At 45.1% G+C, this 25,216-nt stretch overlaps 1 protein-coding gene across 2 annotated transcripts in view; it reads left to right on the forward strand.

Annotated features, from left to right (window-relative positions):
* Positions 1-579: 579 nt before the first annotated feature.
* SP1 (Sp1 transcription factor) overlaps positions 580-25,216 on the forward strand; it is a 55,512-nt gene continuing 30,875 nt past the window's right edge. Inside the window, exons 1-3 of one of the 2 annotated variants that reach the window (XM_033938134.1) lie at positions 580-749; positions 1,372-1,430; positions 1,718-3,164. In XM_033938134.1, the coding sequence (XP_033794025.1) occupies positions 743-749; positions 1,372-1,430; positions 1,718-3,164 (1,513 nt within the window). In that variant the 5' untranslated portion in view covers positions 580-742. Of the gene's footprint in view, positions 750-820; positions 1,431-1,717; positions 3,165-25,216 lie in introns of those variants that run through there. The other variant, XM_033938133.1, reaches the window with a different exon arrangement.

A 25,216-nucleotide genomic window follows, 5' to 3' on the forward strand; every position in this document is an offset into this window, starting at 1 on the left:
CTAGAAGAAATGTTTACGTAGCTATCATGCAACTTTTGAAATTATCACGATTACACATGATTGCTTTTGAGTCAGCATTCCTAACTTAAAATAGAAACTTTTCCAGCAAAGCGGAGTGTGAGGAAACTGTGTGATTTCAATTAGTTCAGCTATGCAAGACCCGGGAAGAAACACCAAATACCGAGACACGAGCCTCATCTCTCATTCACAACATCAATAGCCGCAGCCCTTCATTTTAGCCACACTCTAAATTCCAGCAAATGGCGTCTCTGACCACCCCATCACTCAAAGCCGCCCAAAACAAAACTCCACCCCTCTGCGTCCCTTGCACTACCTATACGTGTAACCTATTGAATGCTCGAATTCACTCTCCGCCTTCATCACCTTCTCTACTTATAATTGGCCGATCCTCGCGTCAATAGTCGCAAGATGGGCGGGGAGACGGAAACTTGTTCCTGAATTCCTAACACCCCTTCCCCCTCACCAGCGCGCCTTCCCCACTGGGATGGGTGGAGTTGGGACACCTCGCTGGCACGTCACTCAGGCGCTGTCCCGCCTCCTTCCTGCCTTCCCATTGGGCGGGGCGGAGGCGTCTCCCGGCGGGAGTGGTCAGCTGGCTTGTCAACCACCTTCCCCCTTTGCCTCGCTCCGCCCCGTGCGGCGGAGCGGTTTCGGGCGGCCCTTTGCTTGCCAAGTTGATGTCAGCGGCGAGGGCTGAGCGACGTTCCGCGACCAGTCAGAGATGAGCGGTAAGGAGCGGCCCCGGAGGGGGGGAGGCGGCGGCGACGACAAGAGTGCGCACCCCTACACCGCCCCCGGCTGCGTGCCCCCCTCCCCCAACCCCACCCCGGGGGAGAATGTGGGACGGACCCTGCCCCCGATACTCCGTGGCGGGACGGGGCCAAGACTGGCGGCCGCTCCCCTCCCGCCTTCCGCCCCCTCCCCCGGCCCTCCCCCCAACCAAAACAACAGCAGCGTTCAGTCCCTGAGGAGGGATCGGCCTGGGCACCCCATTCTCCGCCCGGGCAGTGGAAGATGGAGGGGCCCGTTCGCGCCCGAATTCCCCCTCTCGCAACAGGGTCACGTCGCCTTTTCGTCTCCGCGCTGGCAGCCCTCGTTCCCCCCCCCCCTCCTTTCCTGTCTCTTATTTATTTACTTATATTTTTTATGGGAAAGGAGGTCGGGATTAATATCTAAGGCGGATTAGAAGAGGCAACAAGTATCCGGCTCTGCTGGGCCTAGAGGGCGGAAGTTTCTACAAACTTTGTGCTCGCTGCTGCCGCCTTTATTAACTGTTTCCTCTTAGGCTTTAACCTTGAGGAGGGGTTGGTTTTCTTTTCGTAGTTAACAAAATGTGTTTTTACTTTTCAGATCAGGATCATCCAGAAGAAATGTCGGCGGCGAAGCTTCGGAGCTCCGGTCAGGGCCAGGTGAGAGAGCATGGGCTGGCCAGGGCTTACCCTGCCACATGGCTCCTGCCCGAAGGGGCTGGTTTTACATTCTCTCCTTCTTAATTCTTTTTTTTTTTTTTTTTTTTTTCTAAAAAGGGTTGGAAAGGGGGTGTTTATGTTCCTGATTTGACTACACATACTCTCCCACCCCATCCCTCTCCTCTTTTTTTTTTTTTTTCTCTCCTTGCACTGCCCACTGGGCCGTCGGGCTTACCTCTAACCCCTCCTCTTTGTGCTTGTCTCGCCCCTTTTATTTTTCTTTTTAGGACTCCCAGCCGTCCCCCTTGGCTCTGTTGGCAGCTACTTGCAGTAGGATTGAACCACCCGAGAATGCCAGTAATTCCCAAGGACAAGGCTCAGCAGAACTGGATTTGTCCAATGCTCAGATTGCCCAGGCGGCCAATGGCTGGCAGGTTCTAGCAGCATCTGTTGGAGCCACTGCTACTTCCAAGGAGCAGAGTATTGGAGATTCAACATCTTCAAAGACTCGGTCCACAGCTGGTCAGTATGTGGTTGCCACAGCTCCCAGTGTACAGAACCAGCAGGTCCTGGCAAGTCTGCCAGGAGTTATGCCAAATATTCAGTACCAGGTGATCCCACAGTTTCAAACTATGGATGGGCAGCAGTTGCAGTTTACCACAGCACCAACTCAAGTTAATGTCCAGCAGGATGCATCAGGACAATTTCAGATCATCCCTGGGACAAACCAACAGATTATAACCACCAACAGAGCGGGTACAGGAAATATTATAGCAGCTATGCCAAACTTACTCCAGCAAGCTGTCCCAATCCAGGGAGTTGGCATTGCCAATAATATGCTTTCTGGCCAGACTCCTTATCTGGCAAATGTCCCAGTGGCCTTAAATGGCAATATTACACTGCTGCCCGTAAACAGTGTTGCAGCAACATTGGCACCTAGTTCTCATGCAGTTACTTTAAGTAGCACCAGCAACTCCCAAGACAACAGCTCCCAACCTGTGACCTCTGGCACAGTAGTGAGCTCTGCCCCATTGTCAACATCTAGTGCCAACTCCGGTACTTTTTTCACAAATGCCAATAGTTTCTCAACTACCACCACCACCAGCAATATGGGTGTTATGAATTTTTCAGCTGCTGGTACAATGGGAACAAATATTCAAGCTCAGACCCCTCAGAGATCTGGTGGACTTCAGACATCAAGCAGCGACACTATACAGCTCCAGCAGAGCGGCATGGCAACACAGAAAGATGGAGATCAAAATCAGCAGCAGCAACAGATCCTTATACAGCCTCAGATTGTGCAAGGGGGGCAAGCCATCCAAACACTGCAAGCAGCTCCATTATCAAGTCAGTTTACTACTCAAGCCATTTCACAGGATGCCCTTCAAAACCTACAAATTCAAGCGGTCCCTAATTCTGGTCCAATTATCATAAGGACACCAACAGTGGGGCCCAATGGGCAGGTAAGCTGGCAAACTATCCAGCTACAGAATCTCCAGGTTCAGAATCCTCAAGCTCAGACAATCACCTTGACCCCAATGCAAGGAGTGTCTTTGGGTCAGACAGGGAACAGCACAACTCTCACATCAGTGCCCACAGGAACTGTCACATTAAATGCAGCTCAGCTGTCCTCTATGCCAGGTCTTCAGACTATCAACCTCGGTGCCCTGGGAGCATCAGGAATTCAAGTTCATCAGTTACAGGGAGTTCCACTCACCATAGCTAATACTAGTGGTAAGTTATGTTAGATTAACATAGCCCAGTGCTTGTTAATCTTTTTGTGGCTATGACACCACGAGAGCAGCAACATACATTATTACCTTGTTCAGCATAATGGTGTACCTGTGTAGAGCTTACCTAGGTTGTGGCCCAAAATGTGAGGTGTTGGACCCTATTTGGGATCCTGACCTACAGTTTAGGAAACTCTGATCTAGCCCCTGTTTACCTCTTCTGACACACTTCCTTTTTCTCCCTTTGTCATTTCCCCTCCTGCTGCATATTTGTGTGGCTCTGAGGACCCTTCTCCAGGTTCTACCCTCAGTAAGTACCATTTGCAGGCCAAGAGGGGCTGCTAATTGTAGCAATAACAGTCTTCCTTTCTGTCCAGGCTAGAATGCAGTACTCATGTAGTGCCAGGCCTGTTTGTTTTTATTTTTTATTGTTCTGCATATTAAAATTAATAAGCTGTTCTAATGTTCTGAAAGATACAGTAGGGACTTTTGAAACTCCCCCAGACTTCTGTATGTGTTTTTGACAATTCTTGCCTTGTAGAAAATTCAAAGATAATGCATGTGGCTTTCATATGTTTGGTTTTTAAAAAAATACTTTTGGATACTTTTATTTCTACTTTTACTGTAGAAAAGCTTGCAAAATGTTACTATTAGTTGAATAATTTATGCTTTATTTATGAAACTTAATCAAACATGTTGCTCTACAATGTGTTTTCCTTTCTCTTTGTGGGTATAATGAAAAGCAAATCCTGTGAAGAATGTTTTGGAAACTTAGGGCTAGATTCACTAAGGACACCGATCGTGTCCCGATCACTTTGTGACCCCTGACCCGATTCACTAACCTTACTCCCGATCCGATCAACGTATGCAAATAAGGAGGAATGGTATGCAAATGTAGGAAGCCAGCAATCCACTAAAAAATTTCAGGAACACTGGGCTGGCGGATCAAAAGATAAGCGACTGCTGAGGACCAGTCACTCACGTCCATTCCGACTGCCCTGCTCTCTGCCCCGCAGTGCGAGAACGTGGTTATATCCCATGGGTTAAAACCATGGGCTCACAAAGTAAATAAGTTTTAAGCTCTATAAGCTTGCGCAGACCATCTACAGGCAAAGAAGATGGTCTGCGCATGTGTCGGGATCGCTCTTCAGCGATCCATGCGGTCGGATGGGGGTGTGACTCCGATCGCCCCCATTTGTATGAAGATGTGTCATGAATCGGGCAGCCGGCAACCTCTCGGATCGCAATCGGATCCGTGAGGTTAGTGAATCAGTCTAGCCCTTAATTCGTTCAATTTCCTGGTCTTTTTTTCCCCTTAATTCAACTAGGATGTGACTTCTTTTATTTATTTATTACAATTTATTTAACACCTTTTTTGGAGGAGTTCACCGAAGGCAGTGTACAACAAGAATAAGTCAAACATAAGAAATAGATAATTATACCAAAGTATGTCATATGTTACATAAACTAATCCTCTAAAAATACAGTCTAAGACAAATATCCCTTAAATGTTGATTTGTATGAGTTATCAAACACAAAGCTCTCAATTCTTATATACTCTATTACCAGTATATATGTACAGTCAAATCTCGGTTTGCGAGTAACCCGGTTTGCGAGTGTTTTGTAAGACGAGCAATACATTCTCGCAAAACTTGTCTCGCAAACCAAGTATTGACTCGATTTGCGAGCACCCCCCGAGAACCGGCATCACTCCCCCCTGCTCGCAAAGCCCCCCCCCTTGGCTCAAACCGGCACCGCCCACCCAAACAACTTTAACTTACCCGCCCCCCCCCCAGTCTGGCACCCGTACGCAGCCCACAGGACGTGCCGGTGCCGCTTGAAGATCTTCCTGCCTCTGCCGAGCCTTGAGCATGCATCTGCGCATGCTCAAGGCCTTCTAATTCTCCCTCTCGCTGCTCAAGGCCCGGCAGAGGCAGGAAGATCTTCAAGCGGCACCGGCACATCCTGTGGGCTGCATGCCAGTGCCAGATTGGGGGGGGGTAAGTTCAAGTTGTTCACGCGGGGGGGGGAGGGTGTGGGAACATATCAAAGCGAGTTTCCATTTTTCCTATGGGGAAACTCGCTTTGATATACGAGTATTTTGGTTTACGAGCATGCTTCTGGAACGAACTATGCTCGTAAATCAAGGTTCCACTGTATATGTTATGGAGCTTTATGTTGTATTAAAGGCCGAAAGACCTCAAATGTTCACAGCTGTCTGGATTTAGAAATAATGTTACCCAAACAACCCAAAGTGAACTACCACTGGTCTTTAATTGCCTTTCTTTGGCCCTCTTTTTGTGTTTTAATTTTTTATCTTTTTTATTTTTACTAATATCTTTTTCATTTTTATATAAATCTTTATTCATTTTAAAACATACACAAAGTGCATATAAAAAATACAACAATTGGTACAATAAAACAGCACTTATAACTACCAAATAGTAATAGAAATATCTTCCCCCCCACCCATGCCGGATGTATATAAAACTCTATTAAAAATGGAATATCTAATGTCTAAAGTGATAAGTTTGTCAGCTCCCTCCCAATGTGCAGTAAAACATTTTAATAGCATTTTAAGCAAAGAAGTAGAGTAACAGAGGTTAGAAAATAAGGGACTAATTTGAAGAAGCAACCAATCTCATCTAGGGTAGGAATTTATAAATGTGTTCTACAGTATGTGCAGTCAAGTGTCATAGGTTTTGTGTGTGTGACTAGCAGACTATGAAGGGGTGCTGAAAAGTTCTCAGCCCAACCAACCAACTTACTACATTTTGAGTGTTACTTTGCCACTGTAGTTGAAAAGAGTATTATTTCATTAAGTGCTAATTTGCAAAAACAAAATTCTATGTTTTGACAGTTTCAGAATCATATCCACATTGGGCTGAGAACTTTTCAGCAACTGCTTATAGTTACTTCTTCCATTAAAGGCCTGGATGAAGTCAAGTTTTTACCTGCTTCTGAAAATACCAAAGCTTTATTTTCAGAATGGCACATCTGAATGCTTGGATTGCCTTCCATGATTAACCACCTCAAATATGTTATAAAAGACTCAAAAGTACAGGATAAAGATTTGCATGGTTAGATATCTAGCTGACAAGTTTTTTTTTAAGTCAGAATGTTATGAAATGTGTGTGTATAATCATAGATGTGTACACATAATTATACTTTTATCTGCAGTACTAATAACCCTGTAAGTTATCCTTGATAAATTGTGTGTCTGAAAATTGTATTTGTTTTTGCAGTAACTTAGTATTACTTATATGAGTCTTTAGTTGAGTTTTGAAATATCTGGATTTTCTTGAGTAATATATCAATTTATAGTTAGTTGTGAAGGCCCATATAAGGGATACGTTTACTGGTGGTGAAAACGGTGCTTTCATGTTTATAGGGAGTAATACCCTTAAAACAAACTAGAGGGAAAAGCTGTTCAACACAACATTTAAAAAAAATGATCCATGTCCTTAATAATAAGTGTTTAGATTTGTAGCAGAAGACTTTTGCTTATTAGACATTCAAAAAAGTCACATAAAGGAAATAGATGTTTGGATTATGGAGGAATAAATAACTTTTTTTTTCTTGTACAACCCCACTCTTGCCTAGATGTTCTAAGAGGATCGGAAAGACCATTTGGGTCTGCGCTGATTCAAAAAGAGCTATTGATCCTCTAAAAGGCTTGCATGCAAATGATTCACGCGGAGGTTGGTCGTAATCTACAACTCTCGTGTCCAATTGATGGTTGTGAGAGCGACTCACACATGCACAGAGCCGGCAGTGGAACCCTGAACAGCTGAGAGGCAAGGGAAAGCCTCTTGCCATTCAGCTATTCTGGGCAGGAAACTTTTTTTTTTTTTTAATAAGCACAGATGATGTGCGTGTTACACATGCACGGTATTTGCCCCATTAAAGAACCCCTCAATGTGGCAATGAAAACAGCAGGAGGAATGCCCACTTCCTCCTGCTAGTCCACTCCTCCCCCTCCCCCACAAAAGAGAATTAGCAGGGGGGATGCCCACTCCCTTCTGCCAATGGAGGCCCCCTTGAACCATCCCCTACCCTCCTTCTCCCGCCCCCCTAATAAAAAGGCAAGAGGGATGCCTACTCCCTTGAACACTCCCCCAAGCCTTTGTCCGTTGGAAGGAGGAGGGAAGCAAGGTCCCTCCTCAAAGGACTGCCAATCCTAAATGGCGGGCCTTCACTCCTTGGTGCATCATGTGATGAGGGGCCCTGATTGACTCAGATTCCTAAGGCCCCTCCCAAGGGGAGAAGCCTTAAGCATCTGAGCCTATCAGGGCCTTAGACCCCTCCATGCATCACATTGGATAGAGGGAGGAGTCCAAGGCCCAGATTGGTTTATACACCTAAAGCTCCTCTCCTTGGGGTGGGGGGCCTTAAGCATCTGAGCTAATCAGGGCCTTGAGCCTTTCCCCGTGCATCACATAATGCACCAAGGAGAAAAGGCCCACCATTTAGGATAGACGGACCTTGAAGGAGGAAGGACCGTTCATCCTTCCTCCTTCTTGGGGGGGAGTTCGAGGAAGCCAGAAGGGAGTGGACATCCCTTCTGCATTTGGGAGGGGAGGGGTTAGAGGATGGTTCATGGGGGGCTCCATTGGCAGGAGGGAGTGGGCTTCTCTCCTGCCAATTTTCTGTCATTTGGGGGGGCATCTCTCCTGCCAATTTTGTTTTGCTTTTGCAGAGAGGGTGGGATGAGCATGGCAGGAGGAAGTGGTCATTCCTCCTGCTGTTTTCGCTGCTGCGTTGGGGAGAGGGGTCAGTTTGCTGCACCGGTTTGTCAGAGAAAGCCATCATTGGTAGGGGGTAGTGATCCTTTTCTAATGGGGCAGCTATTATACATATGTAACATGCATAGCATCTGTGCCCATTTTTATTAAAAAAGAGCTAAACAGGACTGGTCTTGACCAATTGCTTTTTTTTTTTTTTGGATCACTAAAAGCGATCACTTTTTTTTAATTGCATCGGGAAGCCATGTTAGAGCATCAATCACTCTACTGGTTTACATGCCATTTTAATATTAATTAGCTTATTGCAAGGTCAGATCAGGGCATGAGTAATTGTGCAGAAAACCACGCAGTGAGCTAATTTCTGCATCAGGTCGCTAAAGCTGTCAGGTTTAGCAAGGATCGCTGGCTTTAGTACATCTGGGCCTCTATTCTTCAACACTCAGTAGTCAATCCCATCTCACGGGATCTCTTATAGGGAATCTTCATTTGCATAGTTTTGCTTTTTCTTTCTTCTCTAGACTGCCCTAGAACTCCCAGTTGTTTTCCTACAAGCGAAATAGTAGGAACTAGTCTTTTCTTCTCATGTTTATTTCTTTCTCTTCAGTATTTTTTTTCAGTTTCACGTGATTTTCATGCTGCAGAGGATCCCCTTGTGGGACAGCTCTGGCTGCGTAAGATCACAGGCTTTGAAGGACAAATTCTGTTTCCAGAGGGTTGCCTGCATTCACATGTCAGGGTTCAGGGACCATTCTGCTAATGGATGTGAGCGCAGGCTGCTTGCCTCTTTGGTGGTCTATCTAAGATCAGAGCCGACTATGTTCCTCCACCCTATTGCGTGTGCAGGTTCTGAGAGGGATGGAGTTCTCTGGCCAAGAATTGGGTCTGAGAGGCAGTCAGAAGACATAGAAACATGATGGCAGATAAAAGCCAAATGGCCCATCTAGTCTGCCCATCCATAGTAACCATTATCTCTTTCTCTCTCCAAGAGATTCCACTTGTCTATCCCAGGCCCTTTTGAATTCAGATACTGTCTCTGTCTCCACCACCTCTTCTGGGAGACTGTTCCATGCATCTACCACCCTTTCTATAAAAAAAAGTATTTCCTTAGATTACTCTGGAGCCTATCACCACTTCATCCTATGCCCTCTCATTGCAGAGTTTCCTTTCAAATGAAAGAGACTCGACTCATGCACATTTACATTACGTAGGTATTTAAACGTGTCGATCATATCTCCCCTTTCCCACCTTTCCTCCAAAGTATACAGATTGAGATATTTAAACCTGTCCCCATACACCTTAGACCACATATCATTTTAGTAGCCTTCCTATGGACCGACTCCATCCTTTTTATATCTTTTTGAAGGTGCGGCCTCCAGAATTGTACACAATATTTTAAATGAAGTCTCACCAAAGCCTTATACAGGGGTATCAATACCTCCTTTTTCCTACTGGCCATACAACTCCCTATGCAACTAAGCATCCTTCTAGCTTTCGCTGTCACCTTTTCAACCTGTTTGGCCACCTTAAGATCATCACATACAATCACACCGAAGTCCCGCTCTTCTGTCGTGCATACAAGGTCTTCACTCCCTAAAGTGTAATGTTCCCTTGGGTTTTTGCAGCCCAAATGCATGACCTTGCATTTTTTTAGCAATAAATTTTAGCTGCCAAATTTCAGTCCATTTGCCAGGTCTTTCTTCATGTTATTCACACCATCTGGCGTATCTACTCTATTGTAGATTTTGGTATCATCCGCAAAGAGGCAAATCTTACCTGACAACCCTTCAGCAATATCGTTTATAAAAATTTTAAAAAAGAACAGGCCCAAGAACAGAACCTTGAGGCACACCACTGGTAACATCCCTTTCCGCAAAGCGATCTGCATTGATCACTACCCACTCTTGCCTGCCACTCAACTAGTTCCTGACCCAGCCTGTCACTTTGGAACCCATCCCGAGGGCACTCAGTTTATTTATTAGACGTCTGTGTGGAACGCTGTCATAGGCTTTGCTAAAATCTAAATATACCACATCTAGGCACATCCTCTATCCAATTCTCTGGTCACCCAGTGAAAGAAATTGATTAGATTTGTCTGACAAGACCTACCTCTAGTGAATCCATGTTGCCTCTGGTCCTATAATTCACAGGATTCCAGAAACTTTACCATTCTCTCTTTTAGAAGTGTTTCCATTAATTTGCGTACCACAGAAGTCAGACTTACTGGCTCATAATTCCGTACTTCTTCCTTCCACTTTTGTGGAGATGGACCACATCCGCCCTTCTCCAGTCCTCCAGTACCATTCCTAACTCTAGAGCAGGGGTGCCCAAAAGGTCGATCGCAAAGGCAACGCGAATCGATCGCGTTGCCTTTGCGTTCTATTTGCTTCCCGACTCAGAAGCACCAAGCCGACCAACTTTTCCCACCCGACATCAATTCTGATGTCGGAGAGGAAGTTCTGGGCCAGCCAATTGCTGCCTGGCTGGCCCGGAACTTCCTCTTTGACTTCAGAAATGACAGGGAGAGGAAATCTGGTCGGCCTGACGCTTCTATGTGGGGAAGCAGGGAGAGTTTGGGGAGGCAGTGGTTTGGAGGCCTTTTTCCCGATGGCGGCGGCAGTGGCTTGGGAGCAGGCAGGAAGACAGAAAGAAAGAAGGGAAAAAGAAAGAAAGAAAGGGGGCATGGAGAGAAAAAGACAGAAAGAAAGAAAGAGGGGCAGAAAGAAAAAAGGGAGGGGGGCAGGGAGAGAGGAAAAAATTGGCGGAAGGAATGAGGTCTGGAAGCATACAGCAGGCTGAAAGAAGGGAAGAAATATTGGATGCACAGTCAGAAGAATAAAGTGCAACCAGAGACTCGTGAAATCACAAGACAACAAAGGTAGGAAAAATGATTTTATGTTCAATTTAGTGATCAAAATGTATCCGTTTTGAGAATTTATATCTGCTGTCTATATTTTGCACTATGGCCCCCTTTTACTAAACCACAATAGCGGTTTTTAGCGCAGGGAGCCTATGAGCATCGAGAGCAGTGCAGGGCATTCAGCGCAGCTCCCTTCGCTAAAAACCGCTATCGCGGTTTAGTATAAAGGGAAGGGGTGTATTTGTCTTTCTGTATAGTTGTTCCTGAGATGACGTTGCATAAGGTCATCTGCCTTGACCTCTTTGAAAACCTGCGGAATATATTTAAGTATTTTTATTGATTTCAATATTATATCAAGTAAACTTCTACAGAAAGCAATTTTAACCACAACATATTACAATCATATAAATCCATACTTAACAGTGTTAAGCAGATTACAAAAGAAACTATTATGGTAAAATTAGCTCAAGTCCTCATTGGATCCAAGAATTAAATGTGAGAAAACATTAAGAAAACAATCAAAGAAGTAATGCTATTCCTATAAATCGGGAAGGAAGTTACTATTTTCTTTAGAGCTTAACCTTGAGTTTTTTCTTTGTCCAAACGGGACATCGCCAGAAAATTAGTCAAATGTTGAGGTTCAAAGAATACATATTTAATTGAATGGTAACAGATAATGCACTTACAAGGATGTCTCAAATAAAAGGTAGCCCCTAATGAGATGACCCCCAGTTTCAAAAGAAGGAAATCACGTCTACGTTTTTGCGTTTCCCTTGTAACATCAGAGAACATTTGAATTTTACAACCAAGAAATTCCTTTTGTTTATTCTATATCAATAGAAAGAGCCAAAGTAGCTACTAATGTTGCAGGTGTTACCACTTCCTTATCTGACTTCTCCAAAATCTCAGTAATATTCAATACTTGTCCTTCAGTAGGCTCAGGTTGATGTTGATGCGGAGTTTTATTAGGGAGATAGTAAACTTGAGCAAATGGTGGAAGATTACCTTCCGGTATTTCCAAAATTTCTGATAAATATCTCTTAAGCATGTCTCTAGGAGTTACCATGGCTATCCTTGGAAAGTTTATCAATCTCAAATTGTTACTACGTGCCTGATTTTCTAAGGACTCCATTTTTCTTCTAAGATTCAAATTGTCTTTAATTATAGTTTCCTGGAGTTGTTTCATTGAAACATTGAGTCTTTTGAAGTAAATTATTAGAAGTCATATCCAATTTTAATTTTCCCAGTTCTTCTGAATGGTGGATAAGTTTATTTTCAATCTGTTGGAAATTGGGACTAATTACCTTCGCTAAATTTGCTACTAGGTCCCATAGGGCTTCTAAGGTCACCTCAGCAGGTCTATCCCAAAAAGTAGCTTGTATTGTAGTACAGAGTCTCTCACCTTCCTTTGGATGTTCTGGTTTCTGTTCCCTCTGGTTCAATCCTCCAGGTGTTATGGACCCCACAACGTTGTCTTTGGAGATTACCCGAACAGGGATCTCCATTTCCAAGCTTCCCAAAGTTAGATTGTCTGCCTCTGGGGAAAATGATAACACTTCCTTCGGGGTTTCCTGACCCCTGGGTGAGCTGGCCAACTGTGGTGGAGGAGGCAGTGCTCTAACATCCGGGCTAAGAGTGGTGTCTAGCCCAGGAGGAATCCCAACACCGGGGATCCTCAGCGGGCTTATAGCAGCCGGATCCACTGGAGCAGCTCACTGCATCCTCTAAAGAAGTTCTTGAATGTTGCCGAGGGACGGCACCTCGGAGCGTCGCGAGGTGCTAGCAGCGCTCCTGCCTCTCCTCTTTGGCATCACAGGTACGTCCAGGCCGGAAACAACAGTTTTCAGCCGAAAATCATTCAAAGAGAAGCGCTTCAATCAGGGGCTTGTTCCCGATCTCCTAGGCTGTGGCCATCTTGGATCTTGGACCGTAACTCAACCTGCGGAATATAAATGATAATTAACATTTTCTCTGCGTGCAGTGTGCTTTGTGGTTTTTTTAAATTTTATTGTTGGTAGATCATTTTGACTTGATCATTTTAAAAGTAGCTCGCAAGCCCAAAAAGTGTGGGCACCCCTACTCTAGAGACTCGTTGAAAAGGTCAGTCAGCGGAGCTACCACAACTTCCCTAAGTTCATTCAGCACCCTTGGATGTATACCATCCAGCCCAGCTTGTCTACCTTTATTTTAACTAGCTCCTCACAAACACAGCCCTCTAAAAATCGATCAGGGTCTATTACTCCTCCATCCCTATTCACGTTTGTCTTCTGTGGTCTCACTCCGAGCGCTTCAGCTGTGAACACAACAGAAATATTTGTTAAGCAATTCGGCCTTTTCTTTATCAGCTTCTACATATTCCTCCCCTTCACCTTTGAGTCGCACAATGCCACTTTTGCACTTCTTCCTATCATTGATATATCTAAAAAATGTCTTCATCTCCCCATTTTACCGGGTCAGCTATTTTTCTTCCATTTGCATCTTTGCTTTCCTGACTACACGACCAGCATCTTTTAACTTTTCCAGATATTTTTGTCTGTCTTCCTCTTTCTGCAATTGTTTGTAGTTTATGAAAGCTAATCTCTTATTCCTTACCTTCTCAGCTACTACTTTTAAAAACCAAAGCGGCCTTCTTTTCCTCTTACTTTTATTTACTTGCCTCACAAAAAGGTTTGTCACCCTTACAAGTGCTCCTTTCAGTTTTGTCCACCGCATTTCCACTCCTTCCAGATGTTCCCATCCAGACAATAATTCCTTGATGTAAACCCACATCCGAACAAAGTTAGTTTTTTTTAAAGTCTAGAACCTTTGCTTTTGAATGAGCCCTCTCTGTACCCATCTTAATATTAAACCGTACTATGCAGTGATCACTGGATGCTAGATGATCACCTACTGTAACATCAGAAGCACTTTCCCCGTTTGTAAGCACTAAGTCCAGTATGACCTCATCCCATGTGGATTCCATTACTAACTGCTGGAACAGTTCTCCTTGTAGAGAATCCAGAATCTCCCTACTTCTAGAAGACCCCACAATAGGGATACCTCAATCAACATCCAGAATGTTAAAATCACCTATTAGCAAAACTTCCCCTTTTTTAAATATATTCTAAATGTCTACTATTAAATCTCTATGTACTTCTTCCATCTGTGAAGGAGGCCTGTATATAACATAAAAACATAAAAATTTATTTATATACCACAGTACTTTAGGAGTTCTATGCAGTTATCACACCAATGCAGTTCTGTGCGGTATATCACACCAATCCTATATAAAACCCTAGCCGCGCATGCGCACTTACCTGCGTGCTTCCGAGATCTCTGATCTGTGATCAGTAGGTCCGTGGCCAGCAGGTATGCGTATGCGGCGGCCAGACAAATCAGAAAGGAAGAAACACAGCACAGCCAGCGACTCCCCTATTCCCACCCTCATTCACTGCCAAAACCACCACCGCCAAAGCCTCCTCCTTCTCGCCGGCTCACCCGCGTTTAAATTTAGAGAAAAGTGCTGCACTGCGCTAACGCTGGCCTCGCCGTCTTCTGTCCACTGCGGCCCGCCCTCTCTGACTACTTCCTGTTTCCGCTAGGGTTGGCTACAGTGGATAGAAGACACCAAAGCCAGCGGTAGCACGCTTTTTTTTAATCCTCTCCACCTCCAACAATTCAGTCTGTGCTCGGATTAAAGTGACCGGGGTGCCAGATCATCTTTTAAATTGCAGCGTAGTGTTTTTGAGAAACAGATAAGTTGCTCTTTGTAATCTGCTAACGCTACGCATAGCGGTCAAGGAATACCATATCTATTTTAAGTTCTGTGCTGTGGGGATAATTATATAACAAGATGCCTATGTGAAAAGTTCAAAAAGATGTCTACATTATGTCTCTTATAAAGGCATGTAGTAAATGATGCCAGTGGTCCATCCAGTCTGCCCAATAGTCATATTCCTTTTCAAGGCAATGTTAAACCAACAATCCTGAAATTATTCATTTTACTTGCTATAAGATATTTTCCTCCCTCCCCTGAGATGGCCACTGTTGGAAACAGGATACTGGGCTTGATGGACCTTCGGTCTGTCCCAGTAAGTATAGGGACAATGAAGCCATTGTGACATCACTTATGAGGTTGGCTCTTAGGCATTGGTGGAATGAGGCATTATGGCATCACAATCTCAGCTCTGGAATGTTGCTACTCTTTGGTTTCCTGCCAGGTACTTGGGACCTGGGTTGGCCACTGTTGGAGATAAGATACCGGGCTTGATGGACCTTTGGTCTGTCCCTGTATGGCAACTCTTATGCCTAGCTCCAAGACCTCCCCACCTCCCCCAAGAACTTCATCTCTTCTTCCCTGAGCTTGGGGCCTTCCAAAACCCAGACTAACTGCCGGGTTTTAGAAATCCCCCTGGGCATCTGGACAGTCCTCTAAAAAGAGGACATGTCTGGGACATCTAGGGAAGTGGGGGGGGGGGGAAATGCTGATGTTGCACGCTGGGAAATGCTGCTGCACAGGGAAGTGTGTGTGTGTGGGGGGAAATGCTGCTTCTGCACAGAGAAGGCCGTGAAATGCTACTGCTGCACAGGGTAGTGTGTGTGTGGGGGGGGGAAATGCTGCTGCTGCACAGGGAAGGGTGGGAGGGAAATGCTGCTGCACAGGGAAGTGGAGGGGGACGCAGAGGGAAAGAGGGCCTGGGAGCAATCTTGGTTTGCTTTGGGGGAGGGGAGACAGAAGGGGGCCATGGAGAGACAGAAAGACAGGCAAGCAGGCAGCGCATTAGAACGAAAGACAGACACACAGAAAGGCAGCAGGCAGGGAGAGAGACAGAAAGAAAGACAGACAGACAGGGTGCCAGAGAGAGAACCAGAAAGAAAGAAGGACAGACAGCGGGAGGGAGAAAGACAGAAAGAAAGGAAGAGAGAGACAGGAGCAGGGAGAGACACAGAAAGTAAGAAAGAAAGACAAACAGACATATATTCTAGCACCCGTTAATGTAATGGGCTTAAACACTAGTGTAAATATATTCACCATTCCCTCTTTCCAAATTGATCCACAGTTGCTCTTCCTTGCTCTCCAGATCTTGCAGTTGTGTGGCTTTAATATCATCTTTAACAAATAACGCTGCTACTCCTCCTCCTCCTCCTTCCTACCCTGTCTTTTCTGAACAGATTATAGCCCAGTCTAACTACATCCCAGTCATGGCTCTCTGTGAATCAAGTCTCTGATTGCCACTATATCCAACTTCTCTTCTTCCATCAAGTTTCAAGTTTAATAAGGATTTGATTGATCACTTAATCAGAATTCAAAGCAATGTACATATCAATAAAATTACAAAATTTAGGGGACAACAAAATAAATGACAAAAACTAAGTCTTGCAAAACACATTATAAACTAATATTACAAACATATTAAAACACAAGGAAAGATAGGGAAAGGAAATACAAGTTATTTGATAGTAAATAAGACATTCAAAGGAAAAACAAAAGGAAGGGAAAGATCAATGTGCTTCCGAGAAGCTATAAAATACAGTTGAAATAATGCCATTAGACGAGCTTACTAATTATCGAATGCGTCCTTAAAAAGAAAGCTTTTTAATTTGCTCTTAAATCTATCCAAGTTGCATTCTTCCCTTAAGTAAATAGGGAGTGAGTTCCATGTTTGAGGAGCTGTGACAGAAAAAATGAGTTGCCGCTGAGAATTAATAATTTTAAGTGAGGGAATCATCAGTAAATGTTGTTCATTTGATCTCAATCTATTTGAGGTGTAGGGAATCAGTATAAATAAAAGCAGGAGTTTTATAAAGTAATGATTTGAGTGTAAGCAGACTTAGTTTATATATTATCTGGTGAGCTACCGGGAGCCAATGTGCTTTCTTAAGGAGAGGTGTTACGTGATCGAACTTCCTAGCTTTCGATATAAGTTTAATAGAAGCATTTTGAATAATCTGTAAACGTTTGAGTTCATTTTGGGCTATTCCCTTAAATAGGGCATTGCAATAATCAATTTTAGAAATTACCAAGGAATAATGGATTAGAATGTTAAGTGACTTTGGACATAGAAATTGTTTCCCATACTTTGAGCATGCTTTTCATAGTCAGTCCTTGTTCCAGACTTCTTGAGACAGAGGCTCTCTCTCTCTCTGTAAGTTATTTCTGCTGCCATTTTGCAGCTCCCAGAACAGAGCCAGGCACAATGAGTAATAGGCTGCCTGTGAGATCAATTTGAGGGGGGGGCCTCAAAAATTGCATATTTGGAGGTTTGGGGGTAGTCCTGGATTCTACTACCTGTAAAATCCTAAAATTGCCAGGCTTTGGGTTTTAGTTTCCCGTTCCCGGGCTGTTTTTGGTGCTAAAATCGCTGCCGTGGCAGCCATCGTGGATTTCCCAATTTGAATTAAGTCTTTTATCTGCCTCTATTTATTTAGTTTTCTATACCGTTCTACCAGCGGAACTCGGCATAGTATACATGAATTGATTCAGGTACTTGAGCATTTTTCCCTATCTGTCTCAGTGATCTCACAATCTATCTAATGTACCTGGGGCAATGGGGGATCAAGTGGCCTGCTAAGGGTCAGAAAGGACAACGTGGGTTTGAACCCACAACCACAGGTTTCCAAGTTACAACCAGGGCTGTGGAGTCGGTAGATAAATCCTTCGACTCCGATTCCTCAGTTTCTGGTACCCAAAATTGACTCCGACTCCATGGCCCTGCTTCTAATACTATGTCTGCGTGCTATGTTCTGCCATTCTATGCTCACCATGCTATGTCTCACCCTACCATATTTGTCATTTTATGTTTTACCATGCTTTGTTAACTATGTTTTGCCATCTCTATCAGACGATGATAGTTGCCTTCCTATTTTCTACCATACGATGTCTGAGAGTGTGGTGCAGGGGTTATAACCAGGGCTTCGGAGACAATTTTGGGTACTGGAGTCAGTCGTGAGTACCAGAAATTGAAGAATCGGAGTCAAAAGGATTTATCTACCAACTCCACAGCCCTGCCAGGGCCTTGGAGTCGGAGACAATTTTGGTTACCTGGAGTCGGAGTCGTGGGTACCAGAAACTTTGGAGTCGAAGGATTTATCTACCGACTCCATAGCCCTGATTACAAGCATGGCTGACAGAGACATGACTTGGCAAAAACAGTAAGGCAAGCATGCATAGCACGAAAGACATAGTACAGTAAACATTGATTGGAAAACATGGTATGAGATTGTAACATGGTAGACAATAGTATGGTAAATATAATATATAGTATAGTCTAGTGTAATTAGGACAGGGATGGTAAATAGTAGGACAAGGTGTGGAAGAATATTGTATGAGAAAAGGTATGGTCTGATATGGTATGAAACGCATAGTGTTTGAGACTCGAGGGTCGGGGCACTTCATCAGAAATTTAGGGGAATTTGGATTGGCATATTCCCATAGAGGGTCAGGGGAAGAAGTGAGTTTTTATTGCCTTCCTGAAGCTCAGCAAACCTAATGATCTTATGTGGGTAGGTAGTTTACTCCAGAGGAGCGGTAAATAGTGTGAGTAAAATCTTTTCTGGGCATTCTCGAGGTGAAGAGCGTGTCCTGAGGGCACGTGTAATCACTTTTCATCTTACAAGTGGAGCGATCAATTTGGGACTAGGGCTGAAGTTTGGAGGCCATATAGGCTGGTACCATGTCGTGGAAGAGTTTGAAGTCCATTACAAGGCCTTTGAATATACATGATTTGTCGATTGGCAGCCAGTGGGCAGCACACAATGCCAGGGTGATCGGGTCTCGTATGCGCAGGTTCTTCAGGAGTCGGATGGCAGCATTTTGTACTTGTAGTCAATGGAGGTTTTTTGTAGTGAGCCTTTTAGGAGCATGTTGGAGTAGTCCATATGGGAGAGGACAAAGGCGTAAGGTAGTTGGGAGTAGTCCAGTTCCAAGAAGTATCTGATTTTACGTTGTTGTCGGAGGTAGTAGAATAAGGTAGATACTACTTGGGGAGATATGGTCAGAAAGCGAAAGGTCACCCCTAGGCTGCATACTTTGTCTTTGGCAGTCAGGGTGGTCAATTCCCAAGAGATTGATGTGCGGGCAAGTTTGGGTTCGCCTCTCTGTATCCAGAGGAGCTCATTTTTTGCTGCCTTTAGTTACAGCTTGTTTCAGGACATCCAGCTTTTTATTTCCAAGAAGCAGTCGTGTAGTTTGGGGATTTGGGCATCTCAGTTTGAGCTTAGTGGTAGGTACAGTTGTATGTCGTCAGCAAACGAGAGGATCTTTCTGTAGTTTTTTGGGGTAATGTCTATCACCGGACTGATATAGAGGTTGAAAAGCAGAGGGGATAGGAGAGTTCCCTGCAGTACTTCATATTTTATCGGTTTAGGTCACGATAGAATAGGTCTTAGTTGGACGCTTTGGGTTCTTTGGCTTAGGAATGACGAGAACCACCAGAGTGCTCGATTGCCAATTCCAATATTTACGAGTCTGGCAAGGAGGCAAAGGTGATCGATGGTATCTAAGGCAATGTTGAGGTCTAGGAGGACCAATGGCCCATCATGTTCTTTGTCTAGTATGTTACAGTAGTCATCAATAATGTCCACCTGGACCATTTTTATGCTATGGACAGAGGAAGGGTGGGACCGTGACAGAGGTAAAGTGCACCAGCAATCCTCTGCAGGCCGTAATTAGTTTTTAAAGTGAGACCGGTAGGTGAATCAGGCAGCACTAGCTCATAGGTCTGACGGATCCAGACAGCTTGCCTCCTGCTGCTGGCATACACCTTGCAGAGCAAGCCATCGAACACAGGCTTTCTCAACAATGTTCATGGCCTTCCCTCTGCCGGGCTCCTCCTTATAACGCAACTTCCTTTCTTTGCGAGAAAAGGAAGTTGTCATAAGGAGCAGAGGGAAGGCCGCAAGCACAGTCTAGTGGCCCCTGTGTAGAGATTGGCTTACTCTGCGAGGTGTGTGCCAGCGGCAGGGAGGGAGGAAAGCTGCTGGAACTGCTGGACCCATGAAGGGAAGGCTTAGAGTCGCCGGACCCGCGATGGTGGGATATCAGGGAACTGTGGTGGATGGGGTTCACCGCAGGAACAAAACTTTTTACTGTTCCATGGAGTGGTGAAAAGGTTTGTCCCCATGCTGGTGGTGAACAGAAATAAATTTTACCTGTTCCTGCGGTTTTACTGTGGTCACCCGCAGTTAGCCGCAGGAAAGGGTCACCATGTCATTTTCTAGTTCCTTGATCTATTTGGAGCTTTTTGTAGGAGATTTGTATAGTAAGTTTTTTATTTGCATATTGAATGGATAGTTTGTACTCATCTAGTATTTATTTTCCAGAAGACTTTGTCCTTTTTGTCTTAGATTTGCACCAGTTTTTTTTTCCAGCTTTTCTTAGTTATCTTCTTTTTCCTGAGGTTCTGTGAACCAGGGGGAGGAAAAGTTGCAAGCATTAGGTTTTCATACAGGGTCTTGACTTGCATGTGCCAGTTTGACACTGCTTCTTCAATGGATATTGTTTGTGGTTATGTTGTTTTAGCTATTTTAAAGATGCTGCGTGTTAGTTTTTGTAGGTTGACTGTGTTAGGGTTGGGTATCATCTTGGGTGGGTTGGTGTTCTTGGTCTGGGGTTCTGTGGCTGGGTTTATGAGATGGAGTGTGATAAGGTGATGATAGGACCAGGGTACTGGTTCTGAGATGTAGGGTTGACTGTGAGGATCAGTGGGTTAGTTATCTTGTAAGAAAATTAGGTCAAGGGTTATGGCCTGCAGTGTGAGTAGTTGAGGTGATGATCTGCCAGAAGCCTAGGTCTGAAATTGTTATGAAGTCAGCTGGTGCTCCAGTGACGATGGAGGTAGTTTTGAAAAGTTGAAGTCACCAAGGATGTTGATGGGAAGATGACTTATGTCATTGAGGGTATTCTTGGGGAAGGCTAGGGCTGTGTAGATCAAGGCAAAGAAAGGTATGGTATGACCAGTGAAGAAGGTATGGAGTGAAGAAGGTATGGTATGACCAGTGAAGAAGGTAAGGCATTCAACGCCATTTAGTGTGATATTGTCTTATCAGTCTTGCAATGATAGATTATTTTATACTGGCTGCTCCTCCTCCCTTTTTGTTTGTACGGGAGCATGCTAAGGCTTGATAGCCTGGGGGGCATATCAAACCTACTGTGACTCCATCATTATCTTTAAGCCAGGTTTCAGTAATTAGAAATAAGTCCCAGTGTTTATCTGTAAGGAGGTCATTTAGTAAGACGTTATTTACTGATCTGGCATTTATGAGGGCGATGGAAAGGTTTTTTTGTTGTAGGTGTGTATGGGGAAGTGGGAATTGATTTTTAGGTTTTGCTCAAAAACTGTTGGGATGGAGTTCCCAGGCAGGATACTGTAGGTTCCACGCACTGTTTGCAGTAGATGGCTATCGGAGGAGCATCCATGTTCCACGTGCTGCGTGGCATGTGAGGGGGGTAGCGTCTGACGTAGTTCCCCTCCCCCTTGCTCCTATGGGTGGTTCTGGTGCCCAGTCCATCTGAGGACCAGCAAAAAAAAGTCCAAAATTGTGCCGGAGAGCAGCGCAAATGCGTCCCCAGCGAAATAGCTGTGATTCAGCTCTAAAAGCTCAAAACAGCATCAGGAGGATCCTCTGCCCCTCGGGAGCAGAGCTTTTCCCCAGAATTCATTAAAATGATGTTTCAGGCATATTTGGTTCATAAAGTTTTGGAGATTCCATCCAATCTTTCAGCCCTATTAGCACCAAGGAGCTCTTCCCCCCCCAAAAGCGTGGGTCCCCAGCAAAAGAGCCATATACAGTCAGGGGACAGACCACCTGCAGATGATTCTGATGATCTGGATGCTGTTTTTCTGCATTCACTTTCTCTGGCAGGCACTTCCATAGTGTGGGATGATGCTGAAGTTACAGGATTCTGATCTGGGGGACGTTCTGGATCTTGGGGAAGACCCCCATTATACAGAGACTGTTCAAACCTTCAGTTCTGATAGGGATGATCCTGGAACCCATTCATGAGATTCCTCAGACCTCAACAGTAGAAAATGACATGGTGGCTGTTACTGCGGGTAGCCTGCTGAAACGGTGGGAGAAAGTCATCGCCGCTACGGGTACAGGAACAAGGCCATTCACCATCGTATGGAGCGGTGAATGGCCTTGTCTCCACAGTTAAGATCGGGAGCACATGCGATCACCGATCGAGCTCCCTTACTGTGGCAATTTTTTTTTTTTTTTGGGGGGGGGGATTCGTCTCCCAGCTGCCCGAGCCAGCTTTCATCAAGTCGTGCATGGCTGCCGAAACTTCTCTGACACAGGAAGTTGCGTCAGAGGAGAAGTTTCAGCAGCCACACGCAACTTGATGAAAGCCGGCTCGGGCAGCTGGGAAATGAAAAAAGCCCAGAAAATCACCAAGATGAGGGGCAGGAAGGGAGGGAGAGAGGGAGATGCCCTCAGATGACTCGGAGATGATTTCGGCGGGAGGGAGAATCTCTGGCGATCAGGAGGGGGGTGCTGCTGGACTGCGCACGCTGAAGGGAGGTGGAGAGAGAGTTGGGGAGAGGAGAAGATGCTGAAGGGAAATTGGGAAGAGAAGACACTGAAGGGAAATGGGCAAGAGAGAGATGCCAGACTATGGGGAGAGCGGAGGGAAGAAGATGGGTGTCAGACCAATTGGGGGAGGGTGGAGGGAGAGATGGAAAGGAGAGAGAAGGCAGGCAGGCGATGGAATGAATTGAATGAGGAGAAGATAAGGAAAGCAGAAACCAGACAACAAAGGCAGAAAAACAAAGTTTCAATTTTTGCTTTAGGATAAAGTAGTATATAAGTTGTTGATAAACATTTATAAACAAAGCCCTGCCAGCTCAACATCTTTCTCTAGTTCAGCAGCCAGAACTTTGATTTATAAAATGACAATTGTACAGAATATTTTCTTTTTATACTTTAATAAAATAAGTTCAGTATAAAACTATTTGAGGCTTGTGTGGATGAGATCAGATGGTTTAGTGCTCATTTCTGAGTAAAATGAAGCCACAGTCTTGTGTTTCTTTAGCATGCCTCCAGATCACAGATGGATGGGTTTATGCTCCTCTGCCAGTAGGTGAAGACTGAGAACAAACTGAGCTGTAGCAATAGTATAAGTAGGCTGTGTAGTTCCCTCAAAATCAGTCTGTTCTCAGTCTAGGAGAAACCTCTTGGTGGAGTTAGGTAGTGACCTTTACTGGGTCTTTCTTGCCCAGCAGAGGTAGGGGCCCACGGGGGTCCCTTCTTTACCTCAGGGGTGCTACATTCAAGTGGCCAAGTCCCTCCCCTCATCCTCCCACTTCCACCTTTTTCTTTTTGTCTAGTGGTGCCTCAGCTGTATATATCTGCCTTTGGACGTTGATTACATCTTAGAGAGCCTGTGGAGTCTGCTTTTTTAAATTAAGTTTAAAAAAAAAGTGCCGGACTGAAGGGAAGTTTCTAATTTTTACATGTTTTGAAGCCTACTGCAATGTGGTTTTGCAGTGAGCACTTCCCAGCCAAAGAAGTGTTCTGTCTGCTCCCACCAAAGCCTCATTGATACAAGTGTCTGTAGTTTTTGTCTATGGCCATGTGAGGGGGGGGCATCCTCTACCATGTCAGCTTCACATGCAGCCGTGCCCACCGCCAATGGGGGTTCCCCAGCAGCTGCAAAGGGAGAGTGGTGGGGCTGACCACTGGTTCCTTGTCAGATGCGTTGACCAGTGGTGGGGAGACCCTGGGTTCTCTTACTGCCACAGGCACTGGGATTCTCCTGCCATTGGGGTTTTCTAGGGATTTCCTTACTGCAGCTTTGTGTTCAGGCCTCTTCTTTATTCGCAACCTCAGGGGAACCTTTTTCAGCAGTACTTTCTTTGGCAGGAAACTCTGCCATCTTGGCTGAGTCTTCTGCTAAGCTCCCATCTAGATTGGAAAGAGAGAAACAGTTCTTGCAAGCCTCTTCCTTGGCAGTGGAGCATGATTCTATTCCAGCCATGGGGTTCTCCCCTGATTTTGTGCTTGCAATGCACAAAGCTTATTGCATGCACACGACTGGTCTCTGCGCAGTCTCCAATGATCTCTGGTTCCTCAGGGGTGGCTGTCCCTTCAGGACCAGTTGTTTCTTCACCCCCTCCTCCACCTAAGTGGTAGTGTTTCTCTTGGGAGGACAAAACTTTTTTAGTGAACAATGTTTCCCCTGATGAGGACCCGGGTCTCTCTGGTGGCCTGGAGGGGGAATGACACAGGCAGCTGGGAGTCAGAGCTGCCTGCGGTTGAGGATGCTTTGGTAGTGCATATTTTTCACCAAGAAGAGCTGCAGGAGCTCAATCTTCAGCTTTCCTATGTTCTGTGTGTTGAGGAAAACTGTTGAGGTCCCACGGGTGGTTGACCCCCGTTCTCAGGGCAATTCTGGCAGCCTCACATTCTTTTCCCATGCATCAGGATACCGTGATATCATGCACTCACAATGGAAGGTCCCAGACACACCTTTTTGGCTGGCTCATTGTATGGCTCATTTGTATCCTATTCCTGATGCTGATAGGGATGCCTTGTGTCCACTGGTGGTAGATGTGGTAGTCTTGGCAATTGCTAAACAGCACACGGTACCAGTGGAAGGGGGTTTGTCCTTGAAGGACTCCTAGGACTGGCAGATGGAATCTCTTCTTAAGCAGAGTTTTGATCCGACAGCCCTAGCAGTTCAAGCGACCATTTGTAGTGGTTTGGTGGCCAGAGCCTGCTTCCGCTGGGCTGAATGTGTTGGATAGGGAGTCCAATGATTGGTCTCTTGTGGATCAGGAGCTGGGGAAGATTGAGTGAGTTAGGCTCTTATCAATCGGATTCCATGTCTGATTTGTTACGAGCTTCAGCTAAGTCTATGGCCTTAGGGGTGGCTACGAGACAGACTTTGTGGCTCTGTGGTTTTCTGCCTCAAAGTCTAAACTTGGTCAATTTCCTTTTAAAGGTTCCTTTCTCTTTGGGGAGGAACTAGATAAGCTGGTTCAGAGTTTAGGGGACTCCAAGGTCCTTTGTTTGCCAGAGAACAAACCTAGGTAGTCTGGTAGAGATGGTTTGAGTCAGGGGTGACTTCGGGAGTTTGCTGGTAGAGTGACGTCTTCCTCTTTCTACAAAAGTCATTTTTTCCAGTGAATGCAGTCCTTTTGGGGTGCATGTTGGGGAGACTGCAATGCCTCCAGCCTCTCTTCTTCCTCTTTCTCCTCCAGTGCAATTATGGTGTTCAGGTCCTTCCCTGGTTCAGATAGGAGCCAGATTGAGACTTTTACCGGAGTTGGACCAACATTACAAAAGATCAGTGGGTCTTGGAGGTGATCTGTGATAGGTATGAATCGAGTTAGACCGTCCCTTGCCAGGTCTTTTTCTCACCTCTCATTGTTGGTCCACCTGGAAGTAATGAACATTTTGTCACTCTACAGTAGAGCTGCCCAATTCACGATTCAAATCGGTTCACCGATTCACTTTGGGTGAATCGATTCG

Source organism: Geotrypetes seraphini, chromosome 3 (assembly GCF_902459505.1).
Source record: "Geotrypetes seraphini chromosome 3, aGeoSer1.1, whole genome shotgun sequence".
Classification (NCBI taxonomy): Eukaryota; Metazoa; Chordata; class Amphibia; order Gymnophiona; family Dermophiidae; genus Geotrypetes; species Geotrypetes seraphini.